The 19433-nt window shown below is 40.6% G+C and overlaps 2 protein-coding genes across 7 annotated transcripts in view; both read left to right on the top strand.

Moving 5' to 3' along the window:
* The window catches only part of galnt14 (UDP-N-acetyl-alpha-D-galactosamine:polypeptide N-acetylgalactosaminyltransferase 14 (GalNAc-T14)), a 203702-nt gene extending 201680 nt beyond the window's left edge, over positions 1 to 2022 (top strand). For all 3 annotated transcript variants that reach the window (XM_067573198.1, XM_067573199.1, XM_067573196.1), the window contains one exon: positions 159 to 2022. In XM_067573198.1, coding sequence (XP_067429299.1) covers positions 159 to 317 — 159 coding nt within the window. In that variant the 3' untranslated portion in view covers positions 318 to 2022. The remainder of the gene's footprint in view (positions 1 to 158) is intronic.
* Positions 2023 to 5123: 3101 nt separating this feature from the next.
* On the top strand, positions 5124 to 14703 carry angel2 (angel homolog 2 (Drosophila)). 4 transcript variants are annotated; one of them, XR_010924440.1, is made up of 10 exons: positions 5983 to 6134; positions 8527 to 9443; positions 10466 to 10686; positions 10905 to 10974; positions 11137 to 11567; positions 11720 to 11855; positions 12038 to 12107; positions 12406 to 12539; positions 12908 to 14056; positions 14106 to 14703. XR_010924440.1 is itself a non-coding variant. In XM_067572414.1 (9 exons), exons 2-9 carry the CDS (start codon positions 8534 to 8536, stop codon positions 13069 to 13071), a joined length of 2136 nt encoding a protein of 711 aa, XP_067428515.1. In that variant the 5' UTR covers positions 5124 to 5373; positions 8527 to 8533; the 3' UTR covers positions 13072 to 14703. The 4 variants fall into 4 exon arrangements, 3 of the variants coding, with proteins under 3 accessions (XP_067428515.1, XP_067428514.1, XP_067428516.1); XM_067572414.1 differs by lacking the exon at positions 5983 to 6134 and adding an exon at positions 5124 to 5373 and having other exon boundaries at positions 12908 to 14703; XM_067572413.1 differs by having other exon boundaries at positions 12908 to 14703.
* The last annotated feature ends 4730 nt before the right edge of the window (positions 14704 to 19433 follow it).

Consider the following 19433-nt stretch of genomic DNA (forward strand, 5'->3'; position numbering starts at 1 on the left):
GATTCGGAAGCTCATCCAAGCAGCGACTTTAATTACAGCGTCGCCTGCTGCAGTTTTACCTCCTTTCACTACAATACAGTGTTGGGATCAAACTGAGGGCTAATTCTTTGTATTTCTGTGTCGAAATCTTCACTCCAGCTGTTTTCTGTTTGTTCCAGCGGTGGCAGAAGTCGGGGACTCACCTGGAGCACCTCGTCTCTCGGTTCTGCCTGGACTCGGAGATGGCTCTGGACGGGATGGACTCTTCTCGGATGCTGGTCATCAGCCCCTGTGAACTGAGCGCCTACACACAGAGATGGGAAGTCCCCTTCTCCTGACCCCCCTAACCCTGTGACCCCCCGTCGCCCCCGTCACCCATTCACCGCCTCAAAGACCCCGGGGGGGGGGGCAGAGACAGCTGCTCGGACAGAGTGGAGATGCATGAGAGCGTTGAGGGTCGCTGGAGGGAAACTTGACTATGAGAGGAAGGTGGTAGCTCACATTTCAAGTCCTGATTTATTGAAAGATCTTTTCTGGATGAAGACACGTGAAATGTGTCTCTGATGCTGTTTGTGGAAGAGTAAAAAAAAAAAAAACCAAGTGCACCTTAAAACCCCTGAACTGTCAAAGATTTGAGTCGGACAGAAACTTTGCTTGAGGAAAAACTATATCAGAATATGTGTCTTATAATCTTTTTGCATTGAAATTGTAAAGTTTTCTGAGTCTGTTGAAGAATCTGCGAGCACAACTCACGTTTTTTTAGTTACTTGGTCAAATATCTGTCACTGTCTTTACTAGAAACGTTCAGATCCTGAGATCCAACCAGCAGGACCTCAACGGAGTAAAACCTCTGAGAAACTGACAAAGATTTGTTTTGTTTTTTTCCTAAAGCAGATCGAAGCATGAAGAGAATCTGTTATGTAACTCAAATTTCAAGATGAATTCCTACAAAAACTACAACTACAAGCTCAGCACAACGTCCACACAACTTTCTATCAGTCAACACACAGTCCAGTTAGCTTAGTAAAACCAGAATCACCTTAAATGTGGAACCTGACAGTCGGCAAAGAGACCCCTGATTGATTTGCACCGACAGAGATCAAGAGGATGAAGGAGTCACTAGTGTTCACTCTTAAATGATCATATATTATATTCTGTTGGTAGAAAAATGTTCTAACAGAATATCATTTCAGTATGTTTTAAAAAGTGACAAACAGCAGGAATGAAATGTAACTTCATCGGCTGTTTTGTCTTATAAAACCTTTACCGAGCGCAGCTGTCATTGGAGTTCGATTGAGGAAGAGGAGAGAAGAAGAAAAGACCAAAGAAGGAGGCTCATGAGCGAACGACAAAGTCTGGATTTCAGAACAACCAGCAGCCGTCGGACGAGCCAAGACACGGAGAAACATTGAAATAAATAAAAGAGTCATCAGCAGCATCACAGACAGAAAAGGGCTACAGATGAACAGCAGCTGTCAGAGGTTCTGCAGTGTTTTCTGTGTGCTTCACTTTGCTGTCGTGCATGTGTGCATTTTTCTACACGACTTCATGTGTGTTTATTTTCACGCTACATAAATCTATCAGAGCGGGAGTCCTTCAGTCTAAACACTGATGCATCGTTCTGGTTCTGGTTTTGTTGTCAAGGTAAAGAGTCCACACAGCTTTTGTTGGTCACATACTTGACATAGTTTTTTTATTTTTGAGATGCACTGGCAGGACACGGCGGGGGGGTGGGGTCGTTACTGACGGACAAACCGCAGCTGTTGTGACCCTTCAGTCATGTGACGTTCTTCTTTGGTTTTTCATTTCAAATTCCAGCAGAGTCAACACTCAACTGAAGTTAACTGACCTACAAAAATAACAAAAAAAAAAAAGTCTAAATATCTGCTTTAACCTTCTAAACTCATCGGTTCGGTTTCTCATGTGAGGGATTTTTGAGGAAACTTCTGTCTCTTTTCTCACTTTCCTGTTTGACGTCATCAGCTGCATCATCTCAATCATTTTGATATCCTGTTTGACTCCTGAATAAAGGTTTTTTTCTAACGGCTGCTTCTATTTTATTGAAATGGTTGTGATGTTTAAATGCAGTAATGGAAACCTGAAAGCTGCCAGCAGTACACACACACACACACACACACACACACACACACACACACACACACACACACACACACACACACACACATCATCTGCAATTAAACTAAAACATGCAATCGTCTCTTTTTGTTGTAATAACTTATAAAAACCACATTCTGTACGCTAATAAAACGCCACAATTTGATTAGTATATACAGTACTACTAATACTGTTACTACTACTACAGGTACTACTGCTCTACCTGCTACAAATACTTCAACTGCAGTACAACTTTTACAATCACCAGCAACTACTGCTCTTACTTTTATTAACCCTTTGAACTCTGCGATGGAAATGGTCCGCCAGCGTTTACATTGGTATTTTTGCTTATTGTGATGTCATTTTTTGGAGTATCTTCAAATGCTTCATATCCCTAGAATCTGTACAAGCTACGCTAAAAGGTTATGTAAATCAATAAACCATAATAATTGATAAAGGTATTGAAATTGTGTCATATATTTAAAAAAAATATGAAAATCAGACGTTTTTTTCATCAAATTTTACTGAATAAACACACAAAACACGTTGATCCAAAACATTTCTGAATGTAGAAACATGAACAAAATATTTCTTAACACTCTATAAGTTATTTGAACTATCTGCATTTTTTAGTTTTTGAAATATGCACATTTTTATGAGCAGAGTGCATATATAGACATATTTCCCCAGTGTCTACGTTGGTATTTTTGTTTATTGTGATGTCATTTCCTAGAATATCTTAAAATGCTTCATATTTCTAACATCTGTAAAACCTAAATTAAAAGGTTTTGCAAGCCAATAAACCATAATGATTGATAAAGGCCTAAGTATTGAAATTGTGTCATAAATTAATACGGTTGCAACTTTAACTGCCTCTACTCCTGAATTCTACTAATATTAGTACAACTAGTACTATTACTACTAATGGAACTACTATAACTACTATTTTACTACAACTACTACTGCTGCTATTACTACAGTACTATTTCAAGTACTACTAGAAGAAATATTAATAATACTGGTAAACTTACTACTCTTGTCACAGTTATAACTATTACTAGTACTACTGCTACCACCTTGTACAACTATTATGGCTCCTGCTGCTTGCTACTAGTAGTACTGCTGATATTATTATACTACTATAAAGTGCAGAGTTACTTCTTGTGTCATATTTTACTGCCATGAGGGAAATGCATTCAATAATTCAGGTTTTAATATAATTTAATGAGAAAATAGCTCAACCTGAACACTGCTTTAAAAAGCCAGATACGTACTGTACATACTGATGATGGCTTTTTATTAAATATCACATATGAGTGACTCAGCATCTTTATCCTCTGATACAATAGAGGTTCACGTCTGACAGATAGAAGATTTTAGTCTGGATGTTGATTTTAAACATGAGATAACTTCTCTTAAAGCAAAGAGAATCTTTCTGGATTTAGCTTATAGAAGTAAATAAAACTGTGTATATTGTCCTCAAGAACTAATTACTTTTTTAAAAAGTGCTTTTAAGGCTGTTCCCATTTAAAGTACGCAATAGTCTCAACTCAATTGCTCTATTAGACCATTAGAATTAAAGTAGATGGCATCTTTTTGCTGATAAGACGAGAGTGTTGATTATGTTCTGATGAATTTACATAAAAAATAGTTCTCAGTAGTGGTGGAAGAAGTATTTCAGATCCTTTACTTAGTTAAAAATACCAATACAGAAATGTAAAAATACTACATTACAAGTCCTGCATGAAAAATCCTACTGCAGTAAATATACATAAGTATTATGAGCTTGATGTAGTTAAAGTATTGCAGTAAAAGTAGTGGTTTGGTCCCTCTGACTGATATATTATTATATATGACATCATTAGATTATTAATAGTGAAGCATCAGTGTTAGAGCAGCATGTTACTGTTGTAGCTGCTGGAGGTGGAGCTAGTTTACACTACTTTATATACAGTTAGCTAGTTTAGTTCAGTGGTTCCCAACCTAGGGGTCGGGCCCCTCCAAAGGGACACCAGATAAATCTGAGGGGTCGTGAGATGATTAATGGGAGAGGAAAGAAGAAAAAACAAAGTTCTGATACACAAATCTGTTTTCAGTTTTTGGACTTTTTCTCTAATCTTTGATTTTTGCTGAAATATTGGATCATTTGAACATTTATTGAAATGAAAGCATGTGAGAAGTTTAGAGGGAAAAATCACTATTTGGTGGAGCTGTTAACAACTCATAGACATGTGAAATGTGACCCCGACTACACACTGCTTTTTGTAAGACGTCAAAGGCCAAAAAGGTTGGAAACCACTGGTTTCATCTTTAACAATGTGTTGTATTTTAAAAGCTTGTTATATTATCCATTGTGTCAAATCTTCATCTGAAAAGTAACTAAAGCTGTCAAATAAATGTAGTGGAGTAGAAAGTACAATATTTCCCTCTGAACTGTAGTGGAGTGGAAGAATAAAGTAGCATCACATGGAAATACTCAAGTAAAGTACAAGTACCTCAAAGTACCTTTTCTTCTTGTTCCTAAAGTTGGATGTTTGATCTTTGTTTTCATGTTCATCTACTGGAAGAGGAAAGTTTCAAAGTTTCTCTGATCTCATTGAAAATAAGATTTTAAGGCCTACGAGCAGGATGTGTGACATCACAAACAGTTTGGAGCCACTTGTGGTTCAATATTCAACTTAAACAGGTGTGATGTGTAAACTTAAAGCCTCCAGTGAACAAACACTGACACTTCACAGTGAAGGAGGAAACATCTTGTGTCCAGCAGTTAAACTTCTGAAATGAACAATATTTGCATATTTATAGTTATGGATTTTTTTTAATGAGGGAGGAGGAGTAGATGTCATTTTAAGGATTTTAACAACATAATTGAACTTTTTTGTGGAAAAACCACATCAGACTCACATTATTATTCAAAGTGGAGTACTTACAACCTTTAAATACAGCACTTGAGTAAATGAACATAGTTATTTTCCACCACTGCTTTATGGTGCTGCTTTCGTGCGGTTAAAAGCACAATAAACTGAAGAGAGAGAGACACACACACACACTCACACACACACACCCGCAGTGAGGGAGGATGTGTGCGGACTGCTCTCTTCTTTCAGACCAGCGGTGATTTTTAACCACACAGTGAATCATTAATCTGTTCTAAGCCGGTTTACTTTGGACTTTAGCGAAATGGATTAATAGGACATGTCGCACGTTAGAAGCTGACATCTTTTCTTTTTAAACCGTTTGTAACGGCGCCGCTGTTCTCCAGACGAGGCTCGCTTTTACGTAAGTACAATGACCTTTTCGTTTGTGCAAAAACCTTATATTTTCAAGACAGCTAAAAATGAAGAAAAACGCTGCGATTGTGTATTTCCACCTGCTTCACCCTTGTGTGTAATTTAGCCATGACACCTGATTATTACTACGTAAAAAATCGTAACATTTTAAGATGCTCTCGATGAAAAAAAGATGAATCGGTGAGCTAGTTATGTTTCTAGTCGGACCACTGTTTCCGCCACACCGAGACGTTTGTAGTCCGTTCACTGTCAGTCGATGCTAGGCAACGGAACAAAGAGACTACAAGTTCCAGCGCGAGCAGAAGGCTCCAGTGCTGCATTCACGTGCGTTCGGAACAATCGGTATTATCCGCATGAATACGGAGCGGCCCAGCGATCATGTGCTAGAAGAAAATAGCGGTAAATTCATGAAAGGAGACACTTCTTGAACTATATAGTAAAGAAAAAAACAGCGTGTGGGGTATTTTGCTGCCTGTTTGGTTTAAACAAGAGATTCAGCTCAAAAATCTATTCCAGGTGGTGTTACTCGGCCTGTTTCTTTACGTTTTGGGAAACACAAGCTAAGAAATGCAGCACAAGTTTCCGCGTCTCTTACTTTCTACGTCAGGCGTGACGTATTATGTTGGGGACAGAGAACCTGTTATTCGAGTTCTCATCGATTTAAAACTTAAATAATGTTTACAGATAATTATTTGTCTGTTTGCTGACGAGTCGAAACATAAACGATGTTTTCTCCACCGCCGGCGGGAAGTGAGTACATTAATGTCAGCTAGCTGCTCAGGATTTAAAAATAAAGAGGAAATCTGAATTATGTTTTCATTCAACAAAACTAAAGACAACAAACTAACTTAATTATTCTATAAAACACACCAACATTTGTGCTCTAGTTTGTCATCATGATATTTTAGGAAGAACAGCAACATAAATAACAACTTCTGGTTAAAATTTTCCAAATAAAATCATAAATTGACTGAACTATTTGTGGGAATTCTGGCTCTTGTTAGTGATCCGGATCATTTGGCTGTTTCAGCTCCCAAACGGTTCTTCATTTAATTTAGCAATGTTTTGACTTATGATCGGTATGTATGAACATATATCACTTAAACTGTTCAATGTAATTATACTAAACCTTATTCCAGAGTACCACAGTTGTATATTATGTTTGGTATAAAAACCTTAAATAATGTAAAACATCAAACACTATTACACACGTGTATTGAACGTTTTATTCATATTGAACTGTTCAAAACAGCCTCCCGATACCAATACTGATACTAATACTAATACTGATACCAATACTGACACTAATACTGATACTGATACCTGGGCTTTGGGTATCGGCTGATAGGGTCAGAGGTCACCTACAAGGTCACTTCAGGAATAAAACACATTGAGGTTAGAGGACTTTTCACATCAGAATTTAAATATCCAGCTCTTCAGTGTTTCTCTTCTAGGCTGTAACACAATGAGTTTAATATAAAACAATTATTACCATTAAAAAGTATGAAAGGAGAACTTTAGTACACTACAACATGTGTTTGTTAGCTTTGCCGGTAGCAAAAAATCTCCGCTGGGATACTTGTCACATGCATGCTGTGAGAGATGTAGTCCTTTCTTTCTTTTTAGATAGAAAAATGAGCAGGAATTTTGTCAGGAAGACAAACAAGGGCCTGACTCCACCAGATGTGATGCTCAGGGCAGTCAGAGATGTGAAGCTGCACAATATTGTTATATAAGGATTTTCCTGTTTATGTTCTCTAATGCAGGAGATGTTAGGATGTTACATTTCAATGCAATGAAATGTTTTAACAACCTCACAGTGGTTGTCATCAGTGCACAAGACATATTTGACAGTCTGCATCTTCTGAACAGAACAAGCTTAAAGAGAGTAACGTCACTCTAATCCCAGCTGACACTTCAGGTTTCATTTACACATTGAAAGAGAATCTATTAAGGAAACAGTTTTTGTGGGATTCAAATGTAAATAAAAAGTGTTACTATCAACCCTGTTCTCCCCTCATGATCTGATACCAGTGTTTCATCAGTAAGCTGTTTGACTCACTGTGTGGAAGAGACTGGGATCATTCTGTTATGTGTTTAGGCAAAATCAGGCGACTTAAACATTGCTTTCCTAAATTTGTAAAACACTGAATTGTTATTTATTAAAATAATGGCGTCTGATACCAGATCCAGCTGTCTGAGTCAGTATCTGACTGATATCTGATGGGTTCGGTGTGGACGGGATCTTTGTCATTACACGCTGTTGGTCACACACACATCAATACAACATTCAGTGTGTGGATGAGCAGTGTGGAGAAAAGATCATCCTGTTATTCTCTCAGTCTTGTATCAATTTACAAAAGAAAGAAAGAAAAAAGACATCAGCTCTCAGACGGGAGTCGTCTCCCATCGTTCACTTAAAGGACTCAGACTCGTTCATGATCTACACATCACTGACTTGAACGCAGCTCATGACGAGTCTTAAAGTGCAAACTGACAGTTAACAGTCGTTTAATAAACAGCTTCCAGACGTCGATCTACTAAAACTAATGATTTAAAAGCTGATAAAGCACAAAGACGTTTTAATGTGTCTGATGTGACTCAGTATCAGTAGGTCTTGATTTATCTCACTCTTTCTTTCTGTTTGTTCTATATTTAACGCTACTACAACCAACCCAATTAGTCAATTAATCGATTAAGTTTGTCGACAGAAAATGTATCACCAATTTTGATATTGATTGATAATTTCAGTATCACTTATAAAGCAAAAGTGTCACATTATCTGCTTCCAAGCTTCTCTAATGTGAGGATGTGCTGCTTTCTTCTGCTATTGATCGAACAAAGTAAACAATTTGATGACATCATGTTTGGCTCCGGGAATAAATAAATAAATAAAATAATCAGAATCAGCTTTATAGGCCAAGTATATTAACGTATAGAAGGAATATGACTCCAGTTTAGTGTCTCTCAATGTTCTTACACACAACAATCTTCAGAGAGATAAACAACAACAACAAGCTGAACAAAGATAATTAAACGTATCGCTGTTATGTTCATGTAAACGGGTGAAAAACAGATACATACATGTTTATATAGAGATGGAACTGGAATTAATATACTGCTCCTCTTCTCTTCCCTCCAGTCACCCCATGTTCCTTCGCCAGTTGAGCTCCTTCGGCTCCTCCTTCCTTCGCCGCGGCCGTGCTGCTCCCTGCAGGGCCGGTTTCAGGAGCGGCGGTGCCTCCTCCGCCTCCCCCTCCCGCCCCCATTTCACCCCCGCTCCTCCTCCATGGTGGACGGTGCGGGGATTTCCTCCCTGGCCTCCTCGACTCCCCCGCTCCCACCCAGCAGCCCGTCAGCTTTCCTCCGGTCGGACGTTACACCTCGAGAACATCAACCCAGGCGCCGCCGCCGCTGCCGGTAGCTGGCGTTCATTCAACACCTCTGCCGGCCTCATGATGGAGCGCTCCGACAGAGGGCCGCCACACAAACGGAGGAAGAGTGTAGAAGAGAAGGGCGGCAACGAAGAAAGGGAAAGAAACAGAGGAGGAGCACCGGGAGGAAAAGCAAAGGATGGAGGCTCCAAGAGGGAGCAGCATCACCTGGATCCCGGCGCCGACGGCAGCTTCCGACCGAACCACCGCTTCAAAGATGGGAAACATGGAGCTGGAAAAGGCGGCAGTAGGGAAAACAGCAGAGATAAAGACGTGGAAAGGACTAAAAGCGGGAATAAAGACAGAGATGGAAACACGCAGCGAAGAGACGGCGCCGGTAGAGATGAAACGCAGCATCGAGGGAGGAGCGCACATCAGCAGGGAGGACGTAAAGACTCCCAACCCGCAGCGTCCAGGACTCAAACCTCCGGGTCCAAACCTGAGCAGCAAACACAGGTCACGCACAAACCAAACCCCTGGTTTAAAGACCGGGACAGAAGTAGAGACGGAGGAGGGCGTCAGTCCCAGCCTCGCAGCACAGCTCCTCCCCCGAACCCCTGGCAGGTTGCCGGGGCCGACAGGCAGCCGCCTCCGCCTGGAACCTGCCCGCAAGTTCCAGTGAAAGGTCAGTTCACTCATCACGGTGTGTTTTTACATCACCGCAGAAACATACAACACGGTTTTAGTCTTTATCTTGCAGACTTCACTTCATGATACTGTCAGATTGATGCTAATAATCCATCAAAGTGATCAATTTATTTGATTTTCAGTTCAGTCACGTCGTCTTTCTGTTGTAGTTCATTGACAAACGACAGCTGAAATAAAACATCTTCCTGTTAGTCATTCAAGCTGCTTTCACACCTGTGATACGGTTCAGTTCTTCCAAGTAGTGACCGTTTGTAAATAATTAAAATCAAACTTATGATGCACAACGCAGATCTGAGCTAACGTTCATTTAGTAAATTATTTGAAACAGACGAAGGAGACTCACATGACGTACTGTGTTACCCATCAGTCACCTGTGAACAGTGTGGATCCATCTGAATTTATCTGATATATATCACTCAGGTCTTATATGATGCACATAAAATGTCAAATTTGAATGTAGAGTTTCCAGTTTGGGTTTAGTGTCGGTGCAGTGAATGGCTCAATGAACATCTACTTACTGTTGTTAAGCTGCTGTTATCACAGGGTGCAAAGTCACATCTTCAAACCCGTCATAAACCTGCAGGTTGGAACTTTTACAACTAAATGAACGTCTGTTTAATGTATCAGTACAGTGGAGATATTAATCTGGTGTCGGGTTTGACATCATGCACACCAGAGACTTCACCGGCTAACTTCCTGTTAGCACTCTGCTAACTTGAACCGGATAGAATAATTAAACCGTGCGGCTCTTCTAGACTTTCCAAATGTTATCAGACTGATCGGATCAAATTCTGACAGTTTAACTAGTCGTTTCTCGGTGGTTGTGTGACGCTCAAAACAATTTATCCACCGTTTTACAACCATAACAGTAGTGATGGAGGAGGCTACAGCGGAGTCTATGACATGTAATTCATCTCACAGCCAGAAGGGGGAGACAAAAGTCACCGCACCGCATCTTTAAACTCTCCTCATCTTCCTCGCCTCTCTCTCTCTCCTCAGCTCTTCAGAGACAGTGGGAGTCGTCTCCCACCTGCAGAACATTTCCGCAGCCGCCGGGGGTGAACGCAGCGTTCGATTTCTCAGTGCTGTCCTACAACATCCTGTCTCAGGAGCTGCTGCGGGACAACATCTACCTGTACCAACACTGTCACCCCGGCGTGTTGCCATGGGAATACCGGCTGCCCAACCTGCTGAATGAGATCCGGCAGTACGACGCTGATGTGAGCAGATGAGATCAGATAAAACTCTAATGATCCTTGTGAGGATAAGACGGCTGTTCAGGCAGAATGTAGCCGTAGGATACAGGATTCAAAAAGATAGGGCCAAAAGTATGTGGACATGTAAACTTAACTTGTATACAGGACTGTCCACATACTTTTGGCCATGTAGCATACATTCTGCTATCATCATCATTTATACTCACTTTTTTTGTTCTTAGATCCTTTGTCTTCAAGAAGTCCAGCAGGACCACTATGAAAACCAGATTAAACCTGCTCTACAGGACCTAGGTACTGTGTGTGTGTGTGTGTGTGTGTGTGTGTGTGGCAGTAGTTGAAACACGAGGCAACACTCTGCTTTCGATGAACATAATAAAAATATTTAAAAACACAAATGTCATATCATGTTTCTAACTGTGTGTGTGTGTGTGTGTGTGTGTGTGTGTGTTTCAGGCTACCAGTGTGAATATAAGAAGCGAACGGGGAAGAAACCAGACGGTTGTGCCGTCATCTTCAAAACCTCCCGCCTGTCACTCCTCTCCTCCAATCCCGTCGAGTTCTTCCGACCCGGCGACGCCCTCCTCGACAGGGACAACATCGGACTGGTCGTGCTGCTGCGGCCGAACGACGCCGCCGCCCGGTCGGATCCCTCCGCGTTCATCTGCGTCGCCAACACTCACCTCCTCTACAACCCCCGCCGAGGCGACATCAAACTGGCCCAGCTGGCCATCCTGTTGGCCGAGATCAAACGGTTGTCCCGCCTCCCGGACGGGTCGAGCAATCCGGTTGTTCTGTGCGGAGATTTTAACTCCACCCCCTTGAGCCCGCTGTACAGCTTCCTGACCACCGGCAGCCTGGAGTACCAGGGCCTGCAGATCGGCATGGTGAGTGGGTTTCAACTGTTGTTCAGACAAATCTGGTCATTTTAACACGTCAGCTTCGGCATTTTTCACTATTTTCTGACATTTTACGGATCGACTGTTTGATCGTTGATCATGTTTTTTATGTGTGTGTGTGTGTGTGTGTGTGCGTGCAGGTGTCGGGTCAGGAGAACAGTCCCAGAGGTCAGCGTCTCCTCACGGCTCCCATCTGGTCTCACAGTTTGGGAATCAACCAGCAGTGTCAGTACGAGAACAAACAGGCTGCCGAGACGTCGTCCAGCAGCCCGACAGGTAAACTCACCACTAAAACTACCAGAGTTCTACTCTACTGTAGTTCTACTGTAGTTCTACTGTAGTTCTACTGTAGTTCTACTGTAGTTCTACTGTGTTTACTAGGTTTGGTTGTGGTTTACAGTCCGTTCAGTCTTTGTTTATTCAGCTTATCTTATGTTCCTGTCGTCTCTGTCTGTCAGCAGTAGAAGGAGCGATCTCTAATCTGACAGTAGAAGAACTTGCAACCAAAGCTGCTGTTTCTTTCCACAGGTAACATCTCTCTTTTCATTTCTTTCTCCTTTTATCCCTTTCTCCATCCCTCTCTGAGCAGCCTTTTAGTTATAATATGTGACCTTGTGAAACACTCAGTTGGACAGAAACACTCTGCAGCTGTAAAATGTGTTTATGTTGAAGTTTCACAAGTTTCTGTTTAATGTTTTGATTTGATCATTTGGAATCAACACTCTTTCTGAAGTCCAAGTGTAAAGCTGAGTCTGCAGTCTGTACCAACACACACACTCTGAACCTGTGCATGTGTGTGTGTGTGTGTGTGTGTGTGTTTCTGCAGAGCGAGGATCGAGCACAGCCTGAAGCTGCAGTCGTCCTACCAGCACTGCCTGCCGCCTGACGGGAGACCTGAGATCACCACCTGCCACTCCCGCACGGCCATGACGGTGGACTACATCCTGTACACTCCTGCAGGTACGAACACACACACACACACACGCGCGCACACACACACACACACACACACACACACACACACACACACACACACACACACACACACACACACACACTCAACTGAAGTGCTAACTAGGACTAGTTTTGAACGTTTTTGACACTGGTGTCAGTATAATACCTGAGTTTCTCTACCAAAAATCAAAATGCTTTCCTCCACATCTCACTTCCTCTAAACTACGTTCTTTTTAATTTAAGAGAAGAAGAAAGTATCATGTTTAAAGTCCTCCATACTTTCTATCTTACTTTCTACTTTCTCACATCTTTTCTCCTGTCTGTCACCATCTTTCTTTCCTTTCTTTTCTTCTTCTTCTTCTTCTTCTTTAAAGAATCGATCGCGTCTCCGTCACCTCCCGGTGGGCGGGGCCTCCAGCTGCTGGGCAGGCTGTCATTGGTCGGCCAGTCGGAGCTGGAGGACGTAAACGGCCTGCCCAATCACCAGCACTCGTCCGACCATCTCCCTCTCCTCGCTCGCTTCCGCTACCAGCGCTGACCTGGAGTGTCGTCACGGCGACACGGAGGGGACAGCCAATCAGAACATCTCTAGCGGCACGATGCTAAAAAAAAGGCAGCTCAGGGATGGAGGGAGCGATGAAGACGTGTGATGATGAACAAGTCGTTGTTACTCAGTGTTTTATCTCAGCAGGCAGCTTCAGCGGTGCCGTGCAGAGTTTGCACACATATCAAGTTCTCAGTCACATTTTCAGATCATCTTCAACCTTCAACATGAAGATAAAACATCCAGAGGTCCAGATTCATAAACAACACATGTTACTACAAATACTAATATTCATCTGGTTGATTCTAATTTCTTCACTTTGGAGAAGTTCAGAAGTTAAAAAGAGAAATTCCCTCTGAAAAGAACGAAGACTTCAACTGTGGTTAAAGGTTTTATTGTATATAGTTTACTTTCTTATCGCTGTCTTTTTGCAGCATGTGAATATGAACGGACGGATTTTATGACGGTTTTTTTTTTTTTTTTTTTTTTAAATCTTGAAGTTAAAATGCTGCTGACGAGGACAAATACTTGATTTGGACGTGATAACGGAGCAAAGCAGCCGCCATCAATCATCTCCAGATATTTACTGAATTAACTGTTTATCAAACTCAGTTCAGACATTATTGACTCATGAAGGAAAAAAGCCGAATATTCAGCTTCTATTTTAAAATGCTTCAACGTTTTCTTTTGTTTTATCTAATGTGCCAAAAAACATACATTAAAAATGACATTAAAGCAACAACAATGAGTTTCTAAGTGGTTATGAAACAGTCTCAGTTTAATACTGATGCTTCTATATGACCTACATAAACAAACAAGACCATCAGCATGAAGATTATTTCTATATAATTATTATAAATGTTTCCCCCCAAAATCAGACGAAACAAATTATAACACGCAGACCAGAAGAACCGACTGTATGTTTACGTTACATGTAGCGTTGTAGCGTGAGGGAGGACTCTTCTCTTTAACTTTAAAAGTAAAGTTGGACTCATTTTAAAAAAGATGAGAAAGCACGAACGAGAGAGAGAGAGAGAGAGAGAGACAGCAGCGGTGGTCGAGCGAGCTAGAGAGTGAATGAAGAGAGCGAGCGGCGGTGTAACAGGAATAAAGGACCCGCCGTACCTGTGACCTCGCTGTATGAACGGTATGAAAACTAAACTTTACTTTGCTTCACGTTAGATCTTTACGACTCGAGGCGAAGGTGATCATGGTAAACGCAGTCCTCATTCCAGATAAACACTACTGCTTTTGTCCACAGGGGGCGCTGAAATCAACAGGAAGTGAAAGTTCCTTGTAGTAACTTTAAATCAAACACTGTAAAGCAGGAAATCATTTCTCTTCAAGTTTCAGTATTTATTGTAAGAACTGATACTGTATAATAACTTCACATTAAAATGTACATTTCATCTTTAGATCCAGTTTGAAAAACTGTCCAAAAAAAAAAAAAATAGGAATTTTGTTCATTTAAAAGATGGTGAAATGAAAGATTTGCTCATCTCTGTTATGATTTCTTGTACATAATGGACGAGGCATGGATATATTTTTTTAAGTGGAAGTGTTGAGTGTTGTTTGACAGTTTTTGGACAGTTTACAGTTTGTAAATAAAGGACTTCATGGTTTTAACACGTGGCTGCTGTTGGTTTCATGGTGTTTTCTGCAAAAAATACACAAACAGTGTGAAGAAAGATGAAGACAGAGTTTTAGATCTGTGTGTCTCGTCTACACAGATCTGCCATCTGTGCATTTTAACACTATTTCACATGTTTGTTGGAGTCGACTGGTTTTCCTGTTTGTTTGTCACTGGAGAAATAAGTGTTTAAATCAGTTCTGTTCTACTGTTTCCTCTTCAGTCTGACAGCATTAAATCAGATTTTTTCACCATTCTTACCTCACTGGAGGCTGTTTTCTGTTTATTTATGATGGAGACGGTTTTACCCTCCGTTTTGTCCTTTCTCTAGTCGAATTAATAGATTAGTTGATCGACAGAAAATTAATTGGCAACTATTTGGATAATTGAATAATCATTTTAGTTGTTCTTCAAGCAAAAATTTGCTGCTTCCAGTTTTTTATCTTTTGTGTTTTTTACATGACTGTAAATTTAAAACTTTGGGGGTTTTGGACATTTGAAGACATCAAACTGGACTGATGAAAACTACGACAGGAATTCTTCACTATTATCTGACATTTTAAAGACTAAATGATTAATCGAGACAATAATCAGCAGATTAATCGATAATGAAAATAATCATTAGTTGCAGCCTCTAAATGTTTTAAATAGAAAATAATTATTTGTCTTCAACTTTTTTGTTCTTTTTTTCTCATCTTTTGTTCCTCGTTTCATCTGTGTGTGTGTGTGTGTGTGTGTGTCTGTGCGTGTGTGTATCTGTGTGTGTGTGTGTGTATCTGTGTGTGTGTGTGTGTGTGTGCGTGTGTGTGTGTGTGTGTGTGTGTGTATCTGTGTGTGTGTGTGTGTATCTGTGTGTGTGTGTGTGTGTGTGCGTGTGTGTGTGTGTGTGTGTGTGTATCTGTGTGTGTGTGTGTGTGTGTGTGTGTGTGTGTATCTGTGAGTGTGTCTCTGTATGTGTGTGACGGTGACAGATGGCTGCACCGTTCACAGCTCACAAACACGGTGTTCTCCAGGACTCAGACCTCTTGTTATTCTGTGCGTCACTCTGCACTGCAGCACGACGCCGCTCACAGGCTCCTTTATGTCTGTTGTTCCAGCGGAGCAGCAGCAGCAGAGGTTGTGATGTCGTCACCAGTTCACACAGAATAACAACGAACACTGAATCACTGCTCGCTGTGATATTTACATCCTGTCGCTGTCAGTTGGTGAGTTTAGTGAGACAAGAGAGATTAAAGAAGTTGATTATCACACATGAACCCATAACATCATGTTCCTGACAGCAGCTCCACTTCAGTCTGTGTTTGACATCGTAGTGAAACAAGGTTCACAACTGACAACCTGACAGTAACAAACCAGTAATACTGTGTGTTAAAATCAGGAGGAAACTGAAACAGTATAATAGATTTATTTAATGGCAGTAAACCCAGAGAATACATCATCCTTTACTGATTAATAAACGTGTAATAATCAAATTATAGTAAGTCAGCCAAAGTGGATTTAACACATTTCTGCAAACGTTTTGATCGAATTGAATCATTTAAATCATTTTTCAAGCAAAACTATCAAACATTTGATGGTTTCAGGTTTTTAAATGTGAGAATTTGCTGCTTTTCTTCTTCTCACATTATTGTAAATTGAATATTTTTAAGCTTTGGATCGAAAGTCGGACAAAACCAGACAACGGATGATGTCACTTTGTGCTGTAGTGATCAGTTGTCATTGTTTTCTGAATTAAAAGAGAAGATAATGGACATAAATATTAGTTGCAGCCCTAACTGGTATTTACTGTTGTGCTGTTGTAGTTTGTGATTAGTCACTACTCATCTGACTAACATCTCAGAGGTTTCTCTCCTGAACTCAGATATCTGATGTCTCGTGTGAAGTTGCAGCTCATCTATTTTCGTAGCTGCTTCTCTGCAGACTCTGATCCAGTTCAGAGGAGCAGAAACCACAGAGAGGTGATTCTTTCTGGTCGTTTAGTTTGTGAGCACTAGATGGCATCAGTGAACTGTGTGTTAACCAGTGATGGAGCAGGAAAGGTGGATAAACTAAAAGCTGACCAGTAGTTTGTCTTAATGTTGCAGTAGGTTGTTAGTTTGGTGAAACAAAGACTGTTTGGAAACTTGCAGGACAAGCAGACAGACAGATTGTATGTAACTTTAACTTTGTGTGTTTATGACTTCCTGTCTTCGATCGTGGTTTCCAGTCTGTGTCTCAGGACCAAACAAGAACCTACAAGATTAATCTGAGAGTTTGTGAGATAATTGGGAACAAAATAAGGAACAAAACAGACATTTCTCTTGTCTTTGGTTCTTTTTTGACAAATATTGTATCAGTCAAAAGTTTGGACACACTTTTAGGAATTTGTGTCCAAACTTTCGTCTGCTGTATGTCCTCAGGCCTCTAAAAATGATTCATCAGTCTGAGAAGGAAAGATCATCTCCTCATTTGTCACATTGATCCTTTAATTTTGTATTTAGGGGTCAGTGAGACAAGGTTGAGAACCGCTGCAGCAGCTGGATGATATGAAAGATTTCTGGCACAAACTCTTCATCGCTGCTGTTAGATTTTCAAAATAAAGGTCCAGTTATGACAAACTGTAGATGTTTCAGGTAAAGAAATCAATTTATAATGCAGGATGATGATGTGGCACTCAAACAATTCACTATATACCCGAAAAGTGATCATGTTCACTGTCTGTCAGGAAGCTTTGTGGTGGAGAAACGATCTGGACTGGAAATGATTTTTTGAGGTCAAACTTAGTTTCTGTTCCTAAAAACATTTCTGTAACTCCACCCTCAGAAATATGTAACCGAGCTGACCGGTCGCAGTTAGTCCAGACATGTGGTTAAATGTTTTGGTGAGATGTCTTTAGAAGACATTTTGGTTTGGTTGGTTTGTTATTTTGAAATCTCACCAGCATAATGTTTTTTTTTACTACTTTAATGCTTCATGTTTTGTCGTGTCTTGTTATTTCTGCAAATACTTAAACTGAAACATGTAGTTAGACGTGTAGTTGTGTGTGTGTGTGTGTGTGTGTGTGTGTGAGGAGGTGCATGTCAGCTAAAGAGCCTCAGTATGTAGATACAACAACACAGTTAGTTAACAGACAGTAGATTAATTGACATTTTATTTTGATAATCCGTTCATTGTTTAAGTCATTTTTAAAGCAAAAAACACCCAAAAATGTGATGTTTCCAGTTTCTCCAAGGTGTTGATTTGCTGTTTTAACTCATCTTACATGATGGTAAATTGAATATCTTTTGTTTTTGGACTGTCGGTCAGACAAAACAAGACGTTTGAAGACGTCATCTTGGACTCTAGAAAACTGAGATGGACGTCACGTTCTGCTGGTCTGGTTTATAAACCAAATGATTGTTGAAATCTGAATAATTAAGCTGGTTTGACGTCTTCTTTTCTGGCTTTAGAACAAGTTTTTTCGCTTTAGTAGCTCAAAAATATTTATTGATTGTGTCATTGTCTTCTATAATATGAGCACATGTTGCGTGTGTCTTATTTTGAAACACAGCATGAGGTGGAAAATCAACCCTGTAGGAACAAAAGAACAAATGAAACTTTAAAACCAAACATCAGGCTGAACTACCTCTTTTTTCTCTCTATTATATCTTGAATAGCTTTATTGTCGTCTCGCCTTCTCACCTCGACAGCTTGATCCTCACACACACACACACACACACACACACACACACACACAAATACACAAACCTTACATCATCATAAGCTGCTGACACACACACACACATACACACTGATCAAGGTGAGCCTCCCGTGCTTTCCAATCCCCTAATCTGCTGCACAGATGAGAAATGAAGGATTATTTCTATAAGTCTGCTGCCTCCATGTGCTCGTCTAACACACACACACACACACACACACACACACACACACACGCTCACATCTGCAGCGGTACGTAAGCAGATTATTTTATCAGAAGCCGGGAGTTGTGGTGTCATCTGAAGAGGAATAACATCATTCAAATTGTAGGTTTTGCTGCAGCTTCTGCTTGAAGTTTGCTGAGAATAATTTATTCTTTTTCAGCAGCGTGTATCTCATCTTCACATTCATACACACACACACATCTGTATTCATATTCACACCACGGCTCTCATCAGTACATCCAGTCTGCTGTTTGCCTCTCAGCACATTTTAAAGGCTGAGTGCTCAGCAGGGAGCGTGTTTGGGGAGTTTAGAGGTTTTAAACTGGCAACTTCCTGTTTCTGTTTTTCAGTTGGTTCTTTCTTGGATGTTTTCAGTTTCTGTGTTCACCTGAGTTTCCCTCCTCCTCTTCCTCCTCCTCCTCCTCCTCCTCCTCCTCGTTCTTATCTGCAGTCTGAACGTCGCCTCGTGTTGAGCTGTTTGCTGCTGACAGAGAAGGGATTTCTTAACGCTCGGCTTTGGTTGTGTTTGATAAGAATGAATTTCTCCGGAGAATTTCCCCTCAATAAAAATCAATCCATCCGCTCGTCACTCGCTCAGCTGCTTCACTTCACCGGCCGACAAACTCACAACCAGCCAGCAGCTGATCCTCCACATACTCACATCCTTAAAGGATGTTTGTCCAATATTATTCTCACAGTTTTGAGCATCATTCTCATCAGTTATGACATCATATTTCACTGTTACTAAACTATTTACTGTTATATAATGACTATAATATATAATACTGAGGAAGTTGTGATGTTGCCTCCATATTTTACACTTTTAT

The sequence above is a fragment of the Thunnus thynnus genome, chromosome 18, assembly GCF_963924715.1.
Source record: "Thunnus thynnus chromosome 18, fThuThy2.1, whole genome shotgun sequence".
Lineage (NCBI taxonomy): Eukaryota > Metazoa > Chordata > Actinopteri > Scombriformes > Scombridae > Thunnus > Thunnus thynnus.